At 42.3% G+C, this 17,950-nt stretch overlaps 2 protein-coding genes across 3 annotated transcripts in view; both read left to right on the top strand.

Annotated features, from left to right (window-relative positions):
• The first annotated feature begins 745 nt into the window (after positions 1–745).
• acadl (acyl-CoA dehydrogenase long chain) lies at positions 746–6,356 on the top strand. Its single transcript, XM_030749505.1, has 11 exons — positions 746–889; positions 1,634–1,813; positions 1,897–2,034; positions 4,002–4,166; positions 4,258–4,324; positions 4,410–4,574; positions 4,982–5,083; positions 5,171–5,284; positions 5,494–5,621; positions 5,692–5,778; positions 5,886–6,356. Exons 1-11 carry the CDS (start codon positions 801–803, stop codon positions 5,977–5,979), a joined length of 1,329 nt encoding a protein of 442 aa, XP_030605365.1. The 5' UTR covers positions 746–800; the 3' UTR covers positions 5,980–6,356.
• A 2,780-nt stretch (positions 6,357–9,136) lies between these two features.
• The window catches only part of LOC115792045 (microtubule-associated protein tau), an 82,711-nt gene continuing 73,897 nt past the window's right edge, over positions 9,137–17,950 (top strand). For both annotated transcript variants that reach the window (XM_030746411.1, XM_030746419.1), the window contains exon 1: positions 9,137–9,201. The gene's annotated coding sequence lies outside the window, so the exon portion shown is untranslated. The remainder of the gene's footprint in view (positions 9,202–17,950) is intronic.

The following is a 17,950-nucleotide window of genomic DNA, read 5'->3' as shown; positions in this document are numbered from 1 at the left end:
GATGTGGCAGTAAATGTGTTTACATGCAGTTGTGATTGCGTTGTTGATGTTTTTTCATAAGCCAAAACAAAATAGGCTGATGGAAGCAGATCTTTGTTATGTTTTCTGTGTCCTATGACAGAAATTAATTTGCTAACTACACGCCAGCGTGCTTTTTGGGGGCGTAGATGTCCGTTTTCAGTACTGCAAAGGGTGTTCCGCAAAAGCATAACCCCGGCCAATAGTGGCAGTGATGAGTAAACACGCGTCCATGCAGTTTAATAGAAAAAGAAATCTGCCCGTCAATAAAAAGTAAGAGGTCTCACTCTGCTGCTTTTTTCATGGCCAAAACAATTGCTTTGTATTCGCTCTAACAACGTAATTTAAGGGGACAATTCCGGTTTATTTAGGACAGTGGTTCTCAAATCCAGGCCTTGTGGCCCAGTGTCCTGCAGGTTTTAGATGTGTCTCGGCTTCAACACACCTGAGTCAAATATAAAAGTCATTAGCAGGACTCTGGAGAACTTGACTGCATACTGAGAAGGTAATTCAGCCATTTGATTCAGGTGTGTTGGATCAGGGACACATCTAAAACCTACAGGACACTGGGCCACGAGGCCTGGATTTGAGAATCATGGATTTAGGAATAGATGATAAAGGAGGCCGACGGCAGGTAAGAATAGTACTTTTCTAGCGTCTACATAGTTGTGCAAGAGCAGCCGTTAAATGGACCGAGTGATGCATCTTCCATGCGAGTGTCACTCAGACGATCTTTCTTTGTTTGCCTATTCTCTCCTGAAGTTGTTACCTTTCAGTCGAAGATGTTACCGCAAAAATTAATCAAACCGTGTCTTTTTGGACTGAGACATGTCTCTGTAAGAGGACAGCTGCTGTCTGCAGCTGCTGTCAGGTAAAAGGCGCATTTTAAATGACTTCTGGTCATCCAGAGCTGCGTCTGTCACTACCAGCTGAAATAAATACAGGAGCGGGACTTTTACGCTGATTGAGGAATTACTTTAACTTTATTTAATGTTAATTATATATATTTTTATATATAAGTACATGTTAGACGTTAGGGTGCATTTGTTTTCTTCGATGGTAATTGAAATAGACTGAAGTGTGTGCAGCAACCTTTGACACACTTTTACTTACAGGGACGCCTTTATTTTGAAAATCCAAACCAAATCTTCAAAATGAACTGAACTTTTTTAAACAGCAGAAGTCTAAAAGTAAAGATATACCAGTGTAGCCCCTTTTGTAGCACTGTAAATCAATCATGGATCTTTTTATCCCTTTTTTTTTAGGTAAAAATTAAATCTTGACGGTTTCTGTTGTAAATTCTTATGTTTAAAAGTAGTTTGAAACCTCCCAAAATGAACAGCTGTCTACAGAATGAGTAGAAACAACCAATATGACTTTACTTCCTAAACATCTGTGTCTTGTGTTGAAGAGACATTAGCTGGATTTGAGCTAGGGCAGGGTGTAATTCCAGTTTTTACCACTAGATGGTGTGGCGAGTCAGTGTAACCTTTATTTAACCAAGTAAATCAACAGGGATGTGTTCTTATTTGCAGTTGCAATGGGGGAAATGCAAAGCAGAGGTAGTTAAAAATACCAGAAGTGTGATTGATGGAATTTTTGTAATTCCTTACAGATTTCAGCACAGTAAGTCTGAGGAGCTCAAGCAGTCCTCCCACTCAGCCCGACCCGAGACCTCAAGCGCTAAATCACTGATGGACATCGGGACCCGCCGGATCTTCAACGAGGACCATGACCTCTTCAGACAAAATGTGCGGCGCTTCTTCCAAGAGGAAGTGGTGCCGCACCACAAAGAGTAGGTGAAAGTTTAAAGAATCACCAAGAGACATAAAAGGAAGCTTTTGCCAGCTTTATTTTAATTCCTGTTCTTTGTTACAGGTGGGAGAAGGCGGGTCAGGTGAGCAGGGAGGTGTGGGAGAAGGCTGGTGAGCAAGGCCTGCTGGGAATAATGACGCCCGAGGAGCACGGTGGCATCGGAGGAGACCTCTTTTCTGCAGCTGTCACGTGGGAGGAGCAGTGAGTTGTCCTTCAAACCACTGTTATTCACCAACAGTCATTTCTTCATGATTTGCCAGGAAAAAGAGAAATAGCTGCAGTGAACATACATGGAAGTACAGCATATGAGGCAAAAACAGAGTTTGTACAATTCTAATGAGCTTGAAAGTAAATATTTGGTGTGAGCACCTTTATTCTTCAGCACAGTCTGAACTCTCTGAGGCAGCTTTCTTCGCATTTCTTTAAGTAGTCTTCAGGAATAGTTCTCCAGGCTTCTTGAAGGACATTCAAAGCTCTTCTTTGGATGTTTCTGCCTTTTGTTCTGTTCTCTGTCAGGATGATCCCACACTGCTTCAATAATGTTGAGGTCCGGGCTCTGGGGAGGCCAATCCATGACTGATAGTGTTCCACTCTGGGTTTTTCTATCCAGGTATGCTTTTACTGCGTTGGCAGTGTGTTTGGGATCATTGTCATGCTGAAAAATGAAGCTGCTGCCAATCAGATGCTTTCCAGATGGTGGATCAAAATCTGGTGGTACTTTTCTGCATTCATAATTCCATCAAGTTTGACAAGATCTCCAACACCACCGGCTGAAATGCAGCTCCAAACCATGACAGAGCCTCCACCATGTTTTACAGATGGCTGCAGACACTCACTGTTGTACCTCTCCTGATCTCCTCTGTATATACTGACAATTTGAACCAGTGATGTCAAGTCACTCTCAGACCAGTGTAATGTGGCATATCTCAGCCTTTTCTCCCTGTTTCCCATCATTAAGAATGGCTTCTTGACAGCCACCCTTCCACTGAGACCATTTCTGATGAGGCTTCAGTGAACAGTAGATGGATCAGCTGAAGGTCCAGATGCATCTCTCAGGTCCATTTCAGATCTTTGCTGGATTTTCAGATTTTTTTTTTTTTTTTAAGGACACACTGCACACCATGCTGAGATATGCCAAGTTTTCAGATAATAGATTTTTTGGGAATCAGCTTGTTTGTGCAAAAATGCTATTTTATGCTGTCAAACTGTGTTAGCTTTGGCATTTTTCATAGATTCAACTAAAGAAACAGGATCAAATGGTGTGTTTTTGTGACAGGCTGCTAGTAACAAAGTGCCTAAAGATACAATTTAAAACTGGTTTTTTGCTAAATTGTCTATTATGTGTTGACACAACACTGGTTCATCCATTGAGTTAGGAGCCTTCTTTATGCTTGAATGATTCATAGGTCAGAGTTAAGCGGCTTAACAACCAAAAAAAAAGCACTCCTCTGAAAATGGTCGGGTACAAGGACTGGATTGAAAATGACTGAAAAAGAAGCCAATGTCCAAAGAAGAACTTTGAAAGACCTTCAGAAAGTCTGAAGGTCTTTCAAAGTTCTTCTTTGAAAGACCTTCAGAAAGTCTTTCAAAGTTCTTCTTTGAAAGACCTTCAGACTTTCTGAAGGTCTTTCAAAGTTCTTCTTTGAAAGACCTTCAGACTTTCTGAAGGTCTTTCAAAGTTCTTCTTTGAAAGACCTTCAGACTTTCTGAAGGTCTTTCAAAGTTCTTCTTTGGACATTGAAAGACTTTCTGAAGGTCTTTCAAAGTTCTTCTTTGAAAGACTTTCTGAAGGTCTTTCAAAGAAGAACTTTGAAAGACCTTCAGAAAGTCTTTCAAAGTTCTTTCAAAGTTCTTCTTTGGACATTGGCTTCTTTTTCAGTCATTTACAAGGACTGGATTGAAAATGACTGAAAAAGAAGCCAATGTCCAAAGAAGAACTTTGAAAGACCTTCAGAAAGTCTGGAGAACTATTGCTCAAGAGCACTTTAAAAATGACAAAGTCTGGCTGCTTGGAAGCAAAATATAGAATAGAAATGAGGGATTGGCTGCAATACAAGAAAAACATGCAGGCAGCGCAAATGATAGATCTCATCAAATGTTAGACTGCATGTGTAGTTGGTAAAGTCAGCTGTCTCCAAACTTCATCTCTGCTGTCTGCGCAACTCCAGAATGTATTCCAACTGCTCCGGCCCAGGTTTCGCACTGCACTCCGACATCGTCATGCCCTACATCATCAACTATGGCAGCAAGGAACAGATCGAACGCTTCATCCCCAAGATGGCCGCTGGGAAATGTATCGTTGCCATCGCCATGTCCGAGCCAGGAGCAGGCAGGTCAGGACTCAAGCACAGCTGTAACATCAACGAAATCAGCACCGCATAATGTGATGTAGCTTCGATGACCCGGCTCCTGTATCTTTTTCAGTGACCTTCAGGGTGTGAGGACGTACGCCAAGAGGGACGGCAGCGACTGGATCCTCAACGGCAACAAGGTACTGACTGAGTCACGCCTTCAAAAGCAGTCACTGTATTACGTTTAAAGACCAGCTTAGATGCCGCTCCATCTCGCCTCTTCAGGTGTTTATTACAAATGGTTGGATGGCCGACCTGGTGGTGGTAGTGACCGTGACGAACCGAGAGGCGAAGACGGCGGCACACGGCATCAGTCTGTTCCTGGTGGAGGACGGCATGAAGGGCTTTCATAAAGGGCGGAAACTGGAGAAGATTGGCCTGAAGGCCCAGGTACCAGGGTCATAGAAATGTTTAACATCCCCATATTGTTCTTATTTATATGCTCATCATTTTATTTTAGTCTGCAAGTAGGTTTATCTGGTTTAATGTTCTAAAATGCTCTGTCTCTTTAAGACTCTCTACGTGCCCGGTCTGCTCTGATTGGTCAGCTGAGGAGATGAAAGCAATGTTGGTTACATATGTAACTCTCATAGCCCTCTAAGTTTGAACTATTTAACAAAACAGTTTCAAACTTTTGCTTTAAGTTATAGTTTTTACACAGATATAAATGAAAAATGAGAGCACTGCTCGGTCGTTCTCGTTACGAAGGATTTATACTTCTATTTTGAGTCTGCGCCACAAGTACATGATCAGGGCAAACCCCACGGAAACCCTCTGCTCTTTCTCCTTCTTTGAAGGACACGGCTGAGCTGTTCTTCGAGGATGTGCGGCTCCCAGCTGATGCCCTCTTAGGGGAGCTCAACAAAGGTTTCTACTACCTGATGAACGAACTCCCTCAGGTGAAGAGAACATTTAAGGCATTTTTATTAAAAAAATATTTAATATGGTCACAAACCCCCACCACCACCACCTATTTTCTTCTCTAGGAGCGTCTGGTGATTGCTGACATGGCCATAGCGAGCTGTGAGTTCATGTTTGAGGAAACCAGGAATTATGTGATGCAGCGGAAGGCGTTCGGAAAGACAGTCGCTCACCTGCAGGTCTTTAGTGAATATTTTTAGATTTCATGTAGGGATGTGGTCTGTCCTGATAAGTTCCTATTTAATAAGGACCTGTTTCCTTCTGGTCATCACACCATACCTTTGTTTATCTCTTTACCATTTCAGTCCCAATATCTTTGAAGTTCTGCTACTCGTTGGCAGATTAACAAGCAGATAGTCACTCTGTTACTTCTGCTTTCATTCCACAGACCGTGCAGCATAAGCTGGCAGAGCTGAAGACTGAGATCTGTGTGGGCCGAGCCTTCATCGATAACTGCCTCCAGCTCCATGCTGAGAAACGCCTGGATCCCGCCACGGCCTCCATGGCCAAGTATTGGTGAGGGTTTTGAGTTCGAAGAATAAGCCGTGTTGCTGCCACATGCTGATATACTTTATTTTATCTGCAGGGCGTCTGACCTCCAGAACAGAGTGGCCACTCAGTGCCTGCAGCTCCACGGAGGCTGGGGCTACATGTGGGAATACCCCATCGCCAAGTTAGTGTCAAATAACCTGTGCAGCAAAGAGCCTTGATTTATTCACTTTTTTTTGTTTTTATTTTTAATTAAATTTCAGCTCATCAACGTGTTGTTTGTGTTTTCAGGGCGTTTGTGGACTCTCGAGTTCAGCCCATCTATGGAGGAACCAATGAGATAATGAAAGAGCTGATTGCCCGCACCATCGTCAGCCAGAAGTGAAACACGTGAAGGTTTCTGTGGTGGAGGGACACTTGGTTTTTGTCTGGAAAAGGCTTTGAAAGTGAGAATGTGATCATGAACTGCTTCACAAAGTCAAACTGCTGTGTAATCATGACTGACTTCTTCATTTATGTGATGGTGTTAAAACAAAACTGTGGAGCTGTTCGTACAAATGTGCTTTAGGATTTTATGAAGAGAGACTGAACTGTGTAGCTAAAAACAATACTGAGCATGTTATAGATGTACTGAAACAAATAAAATAGTGATTTCATATTAATGATGCTGTGTTAAATAATCCAGAAGCATCTGGCTGGCACTCTGTTAGCTACAGGAAGGAGATGGGGAATTCAGTGAAAGTAAAGTAAAATTAAAGTCCAGCTGGCCGATGTATCGATATTGCTTGATAAATGAAAATGTGAGTGTTGACATTGTGTAGTTTGTCCACCAGAGGGCACTCTGCAACTCCCTTCTTGGCACTGGAATGCCTCAAACAGCTAGCTGATTGGAGCAGAGTCGGGCAGAGCGTAAATAAATAACCACAGAAAATATTTGGGAAGTCTGCTTTTTTTTTTTTTTTCTTTGTGTTTGTAAATGGTCTGTTATTGAAAATGTGACTGAACACCAGAACGTCCGCTGGTTCGTGCTTGAATTTTTCAAATCACTAAAGTGAGTAAAAGAAGACTGTGTGTGTGTGTGTCTGTGTAGGTTCTGTCATCCAGGTCAGAGTTGTCTCTGGAGCTTAAAAAAAGGTGACTGGACTTCTTTTTTTGTTTCTTGAAGACATCATTTGGTTTGAGAACTGAAGAAGCCTTTTGGATGAGAGGTGAAACATCTTCAAGAAACAAAAAGAATTCCAGTCACTTTTTTTTTTTTTCAAGCTCCAGAGAAAACTGTGCAATTTACTATAATTCTGTCAATGAAAAGCAGAATTAAAACGGGAAAAACATGGTGAGTTTTTAGCAGTGAAACACTTGAACTCATCCTGGAAACTAAGACACTCACTCATTCATTCTTTTATTATCATGTAACCATAACTTCTGATTGGCTGCTCCTTGTAAACAGGAATTTTGAATGGGAGGTGGATGGAGTTTCTGTACTCATCATCATATATGGAACATGAAGGACGTCCCCTTCTGACATCATGCAGATCTAGAAGGTTTAAAAAAAAAAAAAAGGCTGCTTTTGTCTCACGGGGATTATTTGAAACTTTGGACATGTTTAATATGAGCATCCAGCATAGCTGCAGTATATGTATTGACAGGAAATATGGAAAATAATGCTAGAGTCCCCTTTCAGAAAGTTTGTAAGTAATGCATTGTTTTAACACAGCATTGATAATGTTGCTAATCTACATCAGATTAAAGATATTTTGCATTATTTCTCTGTTTGCTTTCTTTTTCAAAATCAGTGTTACTTCATATGTGTTCAGCTGTCGGCTTTTCAGGAACAAAAAACTGGACAACAGAAAATTGGAAAAATGTCTGGTCTGGGTCTTAGTTTCTGCTGCAACATTCAGATGGTAGGGTCAGAATTTGGTGTAAATAACATGAAAGCATGGATCCATCCTACCTTGTATCAGTGGTTCAAGCAGCTCTGGGGAGAGAAGAGCTTTTTAAAACGGTATTTTGGTGCAAATTTAAATGAAAAATAACTACCGATGGCTGTCGAGAGGAGAGACTCTCTTCTAATGATGAAGGCTCTTCTTTTAGGACTGAGAAATGTCTCTGGATGGGGTGATGTGCTGTCTGCGGCTACTGCAAGGTAAAACTCTGCATGCACCAAGAGTCGCCAACCCTGCCATTTCTCTGTATGCATCAGTATAAGGTCGGATGAATATTTGTTTATACTCTGCTCAGACAAATTAAAGGAAAACATCAGATCTCATGCTGGATATCTACACTAATGTGAACTGGGTAAGGTGTTAGGAATGAAAGGAAGCCACCTCGTTTGACGTAAATGAAAATGATCAACCCACAGAGGGCTGAATTCAAAGACACCCCAAAAATCAAAGTAGGAAAATGATCCAGCAGGTTAGTCAGTTTTGCTGAAATTTCACTCAAAATGGTACTCAGTAGTTTGTATTGCCCCTACATGCTTGTATGCATGCCTGACAACGTCAGGGCATGCTCCTAATGAGACGATGGATGGTGTCCTGGGGGATCTCCTCCCAGATCTGGACCAGGCCATCACTGAGCTCCTGTTCAAAGTCATATAGAGCAGAAAGACTTTATGACATACGTTTTTATTTTTTGTTTTTTTAACAAATTTTGAGCGACATCGGTTTGAATCTAGTTGAAGGCCCACTGAGCTGCGTTGCATATATCCTTAATTAAGGCAGCGTCAGCATCCTCAGTGCACTGACTCACTTCCATCAGTAGGTGGCAGTAGGTGACTGGTCAAGACGGGAAGAGAAAATGACAAATTAAAAACTCTCATTTGATTCCAGTGCAGCAGGACAAAGCAGACTGTTGAATGTGACTTAATGATGATTCAAAGCATCCTTGCGAAGTTTGAATCTCATATTTATGCACATTAATCATGCTATGCTAATCTGTGCATTTAATTTCAATTTTGGGCATCTTGGGTTTCTGAGTTTTTGTATCTTTCTCCATATGCTACACGTGCCTATCTGTGACCACATCAAATTGCCTGTGACAACCACGCCTCACCTGGAGGACACAGGAATGTATCAGCTGTTCACTGGTCCATCTCCTCTGCCTTCTCTTCCTTCCCTCCTTCCCACTTTCCCCTTAGCACCACTTCTCTTACCCCCCTCCCCGTCTCCTTTTCTTCTCCATCTTCCCTCAGCAACAGCCACACCCCGGTGCTTCAGCTCTGCGCTCACATCGACTGCGGACAGAGTACCCCCCCCCCCCCCCCCCCCCCCCCCCCCCTTCCACAAATCAGCCAATTATGGCGAGCAAAGCCCTTGAGCAATGACTTCACCTTTACATTTATGTGTACATATTCACATGGAAGCAGGAGCTGCTTTTTTTTTTTTTTTTTTTTTTTTGCACCAGAAAGGTGCTGCGCAGATTTCACAGAATCACTGCAGGGCACGCACGTCGAAGCCACATAATCCCCTTGCGCACAGACTGCTGTATTTACGGTAGTTTAATTTGCAATGGGGCGGGACCACAGGGCCCCATACCGCTCTCATTGTCACCATAGCTCCCTTCACATCCAGGGGTATTAGTGCCGCCCAGCAGCCTAAACCTGCAGGTAAGAACTGAATCACTTTGTTTGTCATTTTGCGGGGAAAAAATGAGGCTTTATGATTGCGCAAAGCAGCGCGAAATGGGAAGTTTAAGGCGTGTGACTACAACACCTACTGCTGTGAAAGTTTCACAAAAAGTCAAAGTCTGCATATCAATGTCGCTGTCCACTAATCCTCAGCCGGTTTATTATTTATGGTTACGTGTATGATGCTTGGAGAATGCGGAATATTTACGTTTTGAGGGATTGAAATCTGCGCCTGTTAAAGTCGCTTTTCAGTGGAGACTTGGAATTAAAATGCTGTTAGTCTGGAAAACGTGTTAAACTGCATTTTCATTTGCGGCATTTGTCGGTGTCTTGCTGCGTCCCGGTGCGCTTCTCTCCGCTGCTGCATCCTGCGCCTTTTGTTCTGGTCCACGCCTGCATGGTGCTGAAACCGGCGCTGCTCGCAGCCATGCACTGCAGCAAAGGGTTCACCTGCATGTATAGAGAAAATTAGAGGATATATGTGTTGATTATTATAATCACCCATATCTCCGGTCCTTTTTACAAAAAAAAAAAAAAAAAAAACCTTTTCTGGCTGTTACAGATCTGTCCATGCGTTATGATGGGAGTAGCCCAGCTTTTAGTTGGCATTATGAGCACTGCCACCTCTCAGCAGCAAAATGTAATTTGAAGGAAGCCTTTTATGTGAGTTCAATTAATAACAGTGACTCTGTTGTGACAGCTGAAAGCTTAAATCTAATCCTGGGACCTTCCCTGATGGATTTAATAGACTTAAATATATGCATTCAGTCACAGATAGTGATCTGAAAATGTGGAGACTGCAAGGGTCTTCTTCAGTTCTGCATGCTTTCAGCAGGGCCCAACAAAGCCCAACAAAGCAGGAACTGTAGAATTCCCCACATTTAAGTGTGAAAACAGTCTTTTATGGGAAGGAATTGACGTTCCCATCAAGCTGCACATGAGTTTGTATGTTTGCACATTCCAGTTTCTGCCTCCAAAGATCCTGGCTGTGGAGAAGCTGTAGAATGAAAACAACGCCTTCGCACGCTGATGATGTCCGATCTTGGTAACCTGAGATTCCTTAAAGTTCAGCTTAATGGATTGTGGTTGTTTGTTCAGTCAGATTCGATTTGATCTTGCAAAGTGAAAAAAAAATAAATAAATTGCAAGAATTTGTTTTACCAGCAGTAAAGGGCCAGAAGGAGGTAGCAGAAATGGGCTCACTGTTTTAGCCTGTTTTTTTTTTCCCCCTAAATATTGCCCAATGTAATTGAACCACAGCAGGTTCACATAAATGCCAGATATTTGGAAAAGCATAAAAATGATTAGAGGTAGAACTATAAATGTCTTTGCCTATTCTGTGTAAAATAGGTGTATCTGTTTTTGACAGCATTAGCGGAGCAGGCGAGGTGTGTATCGAGTTCTCCTGTAAGGACAAGCCTCTGTCAGACCAGATTGGGCTGAGTCTAATCACTGACAGAAATGACCTTAATCAGGCTACAACAGGTTGGGTTCGTGTCCCTGTGCTCACTCTAATGAGCTATGAACTTCCTTTAATCTCAGTTGTAGTGTGTCCATGTGAGTTATGGGTGTGTGTAAGTCAAACATATTTAGCCACTTCTTGCTCTTATAAGCCTGAGGAAACCCAATCCGCCTATCTGCACCACTCGGGGACCTTAAGTAAATTTCTCATCGTCAATTCTGGTTAGGTCCTGGAACCGCAGACCCGCCATGCACTCCACTGAAATTTACACACATCATCTTTGCTGCTCTTACTGATGAGAAGCAATTATATTAGAACAGTGTTCGGTCCCTGGTATTGATTACTTGCTTGGTGTGGTGGGTTTTTCACGTGTGAGCATGTGTTCTAGGTTAGTGTCAGTGAAGCAGGTGATTGCAATGCACTCTAGTGCCGCAGTCACAGGTGTTTGAGGTCTCTGGATGTGTCTGTTGCTCTCTTCTGAGGCCCGTTTGCTCCACAGGTGTCTAATGGGAGCTGGCAGAGCTGTGCTTTAGTACGTGATTAAGTCTCGACTGCGAGAGGACCTAATCTAATTCACGTACGTCAGAGGAACCCAACGGCCCACTGACCTGCATATACAGCACACACACAGACACACACTGATTCTTACCATACGTAAGCACTATAAGGCAAGAAATATTCAGTTTATCCCATATTTGGGAAATTATTTTGTTACGGCAGTTGGAATGCTACTACTACTAATAATGAGAAGAAGAAGAAGAAGTTTGGGTTCAGCCACATTTCCATGAAGCACATGATACTACACTCATTCCCTTTGGGTCTTAATCAGCACTCCAAGCTCGTCCACGTTATTACCCAAGGACCTCACATTCTGCATGATCATAGCTGAAACCTTCAGTTTGTATCTCCTCCTCTTAACACTCCACTTAGCTCCAGCTTGGCGGCCCTGTTGCCCCCTCCCTAGCTCCTCATTAATAACAGGTCTTGTTCCATTCAGCATTCAGTATTACTGGTGTACTCAGCTCCATCAAAAAAAAACCAAGAAAACACACAAAAGCTGCTGCCACTCAGCACTGTGCTGTGATAATTTAATAATTAGGACCTGCAAAGCTTTTGTTGGGCATGGATGAATAGCAAGTCATCCTTTTTTTCCAATAATGAATGAACTTATTATTGACGTCAGCGCTTGTCCACCAAGGCCATTAATAGTATTCTAGAAAAAGAAGATATGGCTGTCAGAGTCGCTTTTTGTATACAGAGGAAGTAAACATGCTGTAACAATACAGGACAGATGGATGTAACCGGTCCCCCGAGCTGCGAGACAGTCACAAAGGTGAGAAAAGTCTTAGAAAGAGACCTACAGCTGTTTGCGTTGGACCACAGCGTCTAGACATAGATGAAACAGCTGGTAAAATCTAAACTAGTGTGTCTTAATTGAGCTTAACCACACAGATTCTTCATCCTGTAACCTCCTTACAAGATAGTCTCTCTAATCATTCATCCACCCTCTTTGCCCTTGTACCCGAAGCTCCAACCATGGCCCGACAAGCAGCCAGTTTCCCAAACGAGCCCTGACAGCCAGTGTCACATTTCATTCCTCACGGACGATGCCCCTCAACAGAGAGGACACTCATGCAGGGCATTCTTAGCGAACTCCCCAAGATATTGGCATCTCTAATATTCTCTGCTGCCCTCGACTCTGATCTTGTGTTATAACCATGTTAGCTAATCTGTGAGGTCAGGGTGATAAAAGCAGGACATGCTTAAGGAGCTGCTGAAAAGAGGAGAGCGGGTAAAAAAAAGAAGACAAAGTATACAACCCGCCTACCAGGCCGGCTCGGCTCGAGTCCCACGGGGCCACTCCGTGTTGATCCATGTGCCTCAAACCTCCATTTTCTACTGCAGAACATCTTTTTTTAGAGCATTTTCTGTGGACAGCAACACATTACAAAAACTTTAAGCTGTTAAGTAAAGTTTAGGTGTTTCTGCTGCTGTGTGCGGTTTCACACCCCTAATTGGCAGAAGACAATGCACACAACTGGGCTGTCAACATATTCTGGATGATGTTAAGGTTTTGTAGCCAGCTGGTTCCTGCATCTGTATTTTTGGAAAGCACTAAAATTTGGCTGGATTTTTATTGACTGTGCAGTTAAAAACAGTACAACGAGTTGTAAAAGAAAAACTGAAGCACAGCAAACAGCAGTGCAGCTACACAGTGAAACCTGGAGACGGTTACACAAAAATATTAGTTTTCTGGAAATCAAAAAGCCACTTGATCCTGTGCTGTTTCCTTAAAAGTTTGAAGGTCTTGAAAAGGCATTGGCGGGATTCTACCATTCAGTGTGCATTTATTTTATATCACTTGACCCTCAAAGCCAGAACTATTTTAGTACTTAATGGTAGTCTGAATGATGCAGTCGAAGCAGCAGTACTTACATGTGATGCCGGTCAGATTTTTCGGACTGGAAAGAAACCACTAATGAGCCTTAGCTTCTTGCCGAATGGGCCGGGGACCTCTTGTTAGCCTAGCGTAGCAGCTAACGTAGCACCTAGCATTTATGATTTCCAGATGTGCAAAAGAAACAGCTCAATTGTTTTCTCCTCATCCTTTTTACAAACAGCCAACTGGCTGCGGTTACAGGCTGATACATTGAGTGAAGTGCGTTAGAGGACTGAATGAACTTCATTGTTGGAGTATTGTTTAAACATGCCAACGCTATCCAGTTTCTTGAGGTTTTGTGAACATTTTTTCTCTTTCACATCTTAATGCGGGTATATATTTTTTTTCAGTTCATCCATTAAGGGAAAAAATTGGATGGTAATGTGGTGAAAATAAAGTCTCTGAGGATTCAGGGTAAATTGCTTCTCGGGGCCTGAAGCTTCTTAAGTAAGCCAGAACATCTCTTAACTGCGTTAGCGTGAGCGTGCTTGAGTGCATCTGCTCGTCGGGGTCGTATTTTGGATGAGTGGAAACCCCCGGTTCATAGATGTTCACACACAGGAGTTCTGTGAAGCCAGTGTGAAACGTAGAAGCAGATGGAAGACATGAATGTATGGATGGTACATCACGTTCCTTGTGAGCCTCGTTTTTAACTGGTCTGCGGGAACACGGCAGCTGACTTGTGTGTAGTGGATGCCCTGGCGGGCTTCCAGGAAGGGGTTTTACTGTGACCGCTGCCAAATGTGTCTGAAGAGGGGCTTAAAAGCATATCTAACATCCTCTCTCAGACATGCCACAGACAGATGAAGAAATATGCAGGATGAAATTTAATTCGCCATCAGACTCTGCATACCCAGTCACAGTTTTACCCTGGAAGCAATTATTTGAATGAATTATTCAACAATTTTAGTAATTGGTTAATTGTTTTCAGGCCAAATCAAAAGCACCCGCTGGTTCCAGTTCTTTAACGTGAAGATTTGTTCCTTTACTCCATTGTAGGCCTATAACTCTATCTTTATTATTAGGTCTTTATGTCATTGGCAAGACAAAACAGGTAATTAGTTCTGCCTTTCTTTACTCTGGGGTAATTTTAATGTCTTCTTTTACTGTTTGTGACATGTTGGAGTACACAATTAAATGAATAATGTTTTATATGCCTGCCTCAGAATGACTTGTAATTATTTTGTAGTCACTTTTTCCTTAACTTAATCAGTCGAATTCAAAATGAAAATGTCTGAAGTATTTTGGGAACAAGCACAGCACTACTATCATTGTAGAAGCAGAGTAGAGGTTTGTGACACTACTACTTACCAGGTGTACTAGCATTCCCATTAACCTCAGCTGTACCATGTACGGCCTGAGGAATTTCTTTACAGGAACTGAAGTTTTGTTTCTTGCTTACAGCTGTTTGTAAGAGTCTCTAATCCCAGTTGATTACATACCTGGACAGCAGCAGAAACCAAGAGTTTGATATTTTACAAACTTGACACAACTTCATCAATTGGTCATAACTAACATTATTGTTATCCCCATCACAGAGATAGAATTGGTCAGGTTCATGGGGACATTTTTTAGTTTACTGCTATTGTTATTTTACTGTTAGTAAAAATGCAAATGGTTTCTTCAAAAGTCAAAAATAGTTTATTTTTTTTATTAATTAATTAATTAATAATAGTGAGTTTTGGTCACGTTTGCCATGGCTTGCCATTTCTTTGTTCTCCCCCTTTTATTTTAGCAAAGAGAGGAACAGCCCATGAAGAGGTCATGCAATGGATCAGTCAGGAAGTTTTTCCAATGTTTAAGTGTTAATTAGAATTTTGAATAAAAAGTGACAACCCTATAACATAATGGGAATCAATAACTATAAGGTGAATTTACACTATTTTGGCACACTACTCTTTATTTGCTCATTTTTCCTGTTATTTACAGTTGTAGACTAATTTAAAGTTAATGCAAAGAGGAAGCATGTGAGCTGCAATGACTAAATAAACGTTGCAGTTTTCTGATGTTAATAGGCAAGAAATGGATTAAATGAAACAAGGCAGCTTAATTAATAGTGAAGCTGTAGGCCCTTGTGTAACACCACCGTGGAGCTTTCGTTCACACGTATCCTCCAACCTGGACTCTCCCTTTTGATTTGAAGTGTTGACAGGGTGTACTGCTCCACTGGGACCATCAAGCCCCCCCCCCCTATTGCTCACCAGGGCAACCCCTGCCATGGAAACCAGCCCCTCAAAGGATTGACCCTTTTGAGTGTGTAGCCCCTCTGTGCAGCTATGTCTCTCTGTGTAGTAAAAGGATACAGACAGAAGCCTAGAAAACAGCATTTTCTGTTCTTTTTTTCACCATCATGTTCCCATTCTGCGCTCTTCCTTTCTTTTCCTCCGCACATGTTCATTTGGCTCTGGGAATCTGCTGATTGGAACAAAAACCTTTGCACCTTTGGCACTGTTTACAAGCACTATCATCTGTAAAAGAAAAGACTGTCTGCTTGTTTGTTTGTTTTATTAATTTTATAATTCTTCATAATGCCAGCCACTCTTCAACTTTAAGGGGACCGGCTACATTGAGTCCTCCCCAAGGCACCGCCTATTGAAGGTGGGCTGGGAGACGACTGCTTCAGGTCACCTCATTAAATCAAACAGCATAAATCTTTGCAGAAAAAGGAGCCTGTAGCTTTATTTAGACCTCAGGGGAAGGGGACTGCTGGTTTCCTCCACAATGAGTTTGGTGACAGCTTTTTTCTTAAGGAGAGATTTGTATTTCTGGGTGCCATTGACCCAGTGTGGCTGCTGACAGTGTCTGGTGATAAACTGGCAATAAACTGAAGAATCAGACCCACATATTTTTACTTGGCGCATCTGGAATATTTGAAACTTGTAGATATAAATATGTGAAAAGCCAGAAAGTGTTAGTAAAAACATCACAGTGCTGCACTGAATGTTTAAAGTCAAATAATTCTTATAATAATGAAAATGAAAAGCTGTCCTGATCCAATTGGCAATAAAGTTTTTCCACAAGTCATCTCCTCTTATGTATCATTTGAGTGATATGTTATATCGTTTGGCATCTACATCATATATGGCCTCTGTTCTCTTGTAAACTTACATTCAGCGTCTTTTTTTAAAGGTTTTAAAGATGGTACAGCAAATACAGCAAAATCCATTCAGGTTCTGGGTCTTCTGGGAGTAGCAAACCTGTCTTCTGTGTTTTAGCTCTGCCCCTAAACTGCCTGACTTTTTTCACGCACAAAGCCCGAGAGCCAGTATTTTACTAGAGGTTGGGGGCAAAATCCCGCTGTGCTCCGAGTCTGTACAGATTGCACAATGTTTTAGATATATCTGCTTTTCTTCTACAGTTTCCTTTTGCTTCTCCTGCGTGCAAATGACTTTCAGTCGGGTTACCTGTAGAAAGCCGTGCAGGTTAAAATCTCTATCACAAATAGAGCTCATTGTTGATACCAGCATGTTTTCCCTGGCCATGTGGCACAAGTCCAAACAGTATAGCTGTGACCTTCAAAGCAGCTTCACTTGGGCTGTGTCCTGATGTTATCTCTGTTGCTGTCATGTCTGCATATGTCTGTAGCTTTAAGCTTGATCGCCATCTAAGGTTTGTTTTTGTTTTGTGTGCCTTTTTTGATTCTGCACCCAGAAACTTTCGTAGGAAGGCCGCGGTAAAAATATCGCAGTAACATGTTCTGAGGAAGAGTATGTAATTAGCTGCTTCCCTGTTTAAATCCACCAGCTTTTCCCAGTTCTTTTGTCTACGCACCACGGGTCTCCAATTATTGATTTTTGTCATTCCAGAGCCTTCCTTTCCTCAGCTCACCTATCCCCTGTGGGGAAGCAGGAGGAGTAGCAGGGACCCCCTGTGGATCAGCATGCCCACATTCAGATGCTAATCCTCTGCCATCTGCTTTCTACCACGATGATGCCTTACTGTCTAAGAGAAACCCCCAAGCTGCCAGGCAGATTGTCACCCTTTCGCCTTAATCTAGGCAAACTACAACCCTCCCCTCTCGCCCCCCTGTCTTTCCCCACACTGGGATCATCTATAGAGGAGATTTAGAAAAACATCCCCTCTATGCAGGGGCAATGGACCCTAGCATAATAAACCTCATTTTCTGCATGACCCCCTCATGGTTTGGTCAAAGAGCCTTCTGACCTGATGAGTTAATCACTCCTGGTGCGGTGCCGTGGGCCGCTCAGAACTGACGGTCTTTTAGCTGATCAAATGAAGCAGATGTGATTTACACGTAAGTTTAGACCGGCTGAAGTTTGGCTCCCACTTGTTTGAGTGGGAACACTTCTCAGGCTTGGTGTGTGTGGGATTGTGCTTGGATTTGCAGCTCGAGGATGACATAATAGAGTGTATTTTGGCATTGGCAGCTGGAAGTTCCTCCTCGTGGTTGTAGCCTGTGTTTAGAAGGCAGTTCTCTCTTGAATATTATATAGCCTGTCTATTTTTATGTGAAACAACTCCCCTCCAGAACAAAGACTAAATGTAATCGCTCAGAAGACATGTAGTAAAATGTCTGTATTCATCAAAACAGTTGCAGTTAGGCCCAGCTAGTGCAGTTGGTTGACTTAATCATGTGGTCCCATCATAATGCACACTGGGATTTGACAGTCCAATTCAATAAAACCCCTTGAACCACAAAAAAAAAAAAAAAGTAAATGGCTGATGAATGAAAGCATTTCTCTCTTGATAACTGCTGTGATAAACGTCTCTAAAAGTACACACAGTACCCAGCCCCTCGTATGCCTCTCCTGGCTGAGATCAGATGAAAACTGAACTCGGAGCTAATACAAACAGGAAAGTAAACC

Source organism: Archocentrus centrarchus, chromosome 2, assembly GCF_007364275.1.
Source record: "Archocentrus centrarchus isolate MPI-CPG fArcCen1 chromosome 2, fArcCen1, whole genome shotgun sequence".
Taxonomy (NCBI): Eukaryota; Metazoa; Chordata; class Actinopteri; order Cichliformes; family Cichlidae; genus Archocentrus; species Archocentrus centrarchus.
The sequence above is the reverse complement of the archived record's forward strand: the minus strand, read 5'-3'. Positions and strand labels throughout refer to the sequence as shown.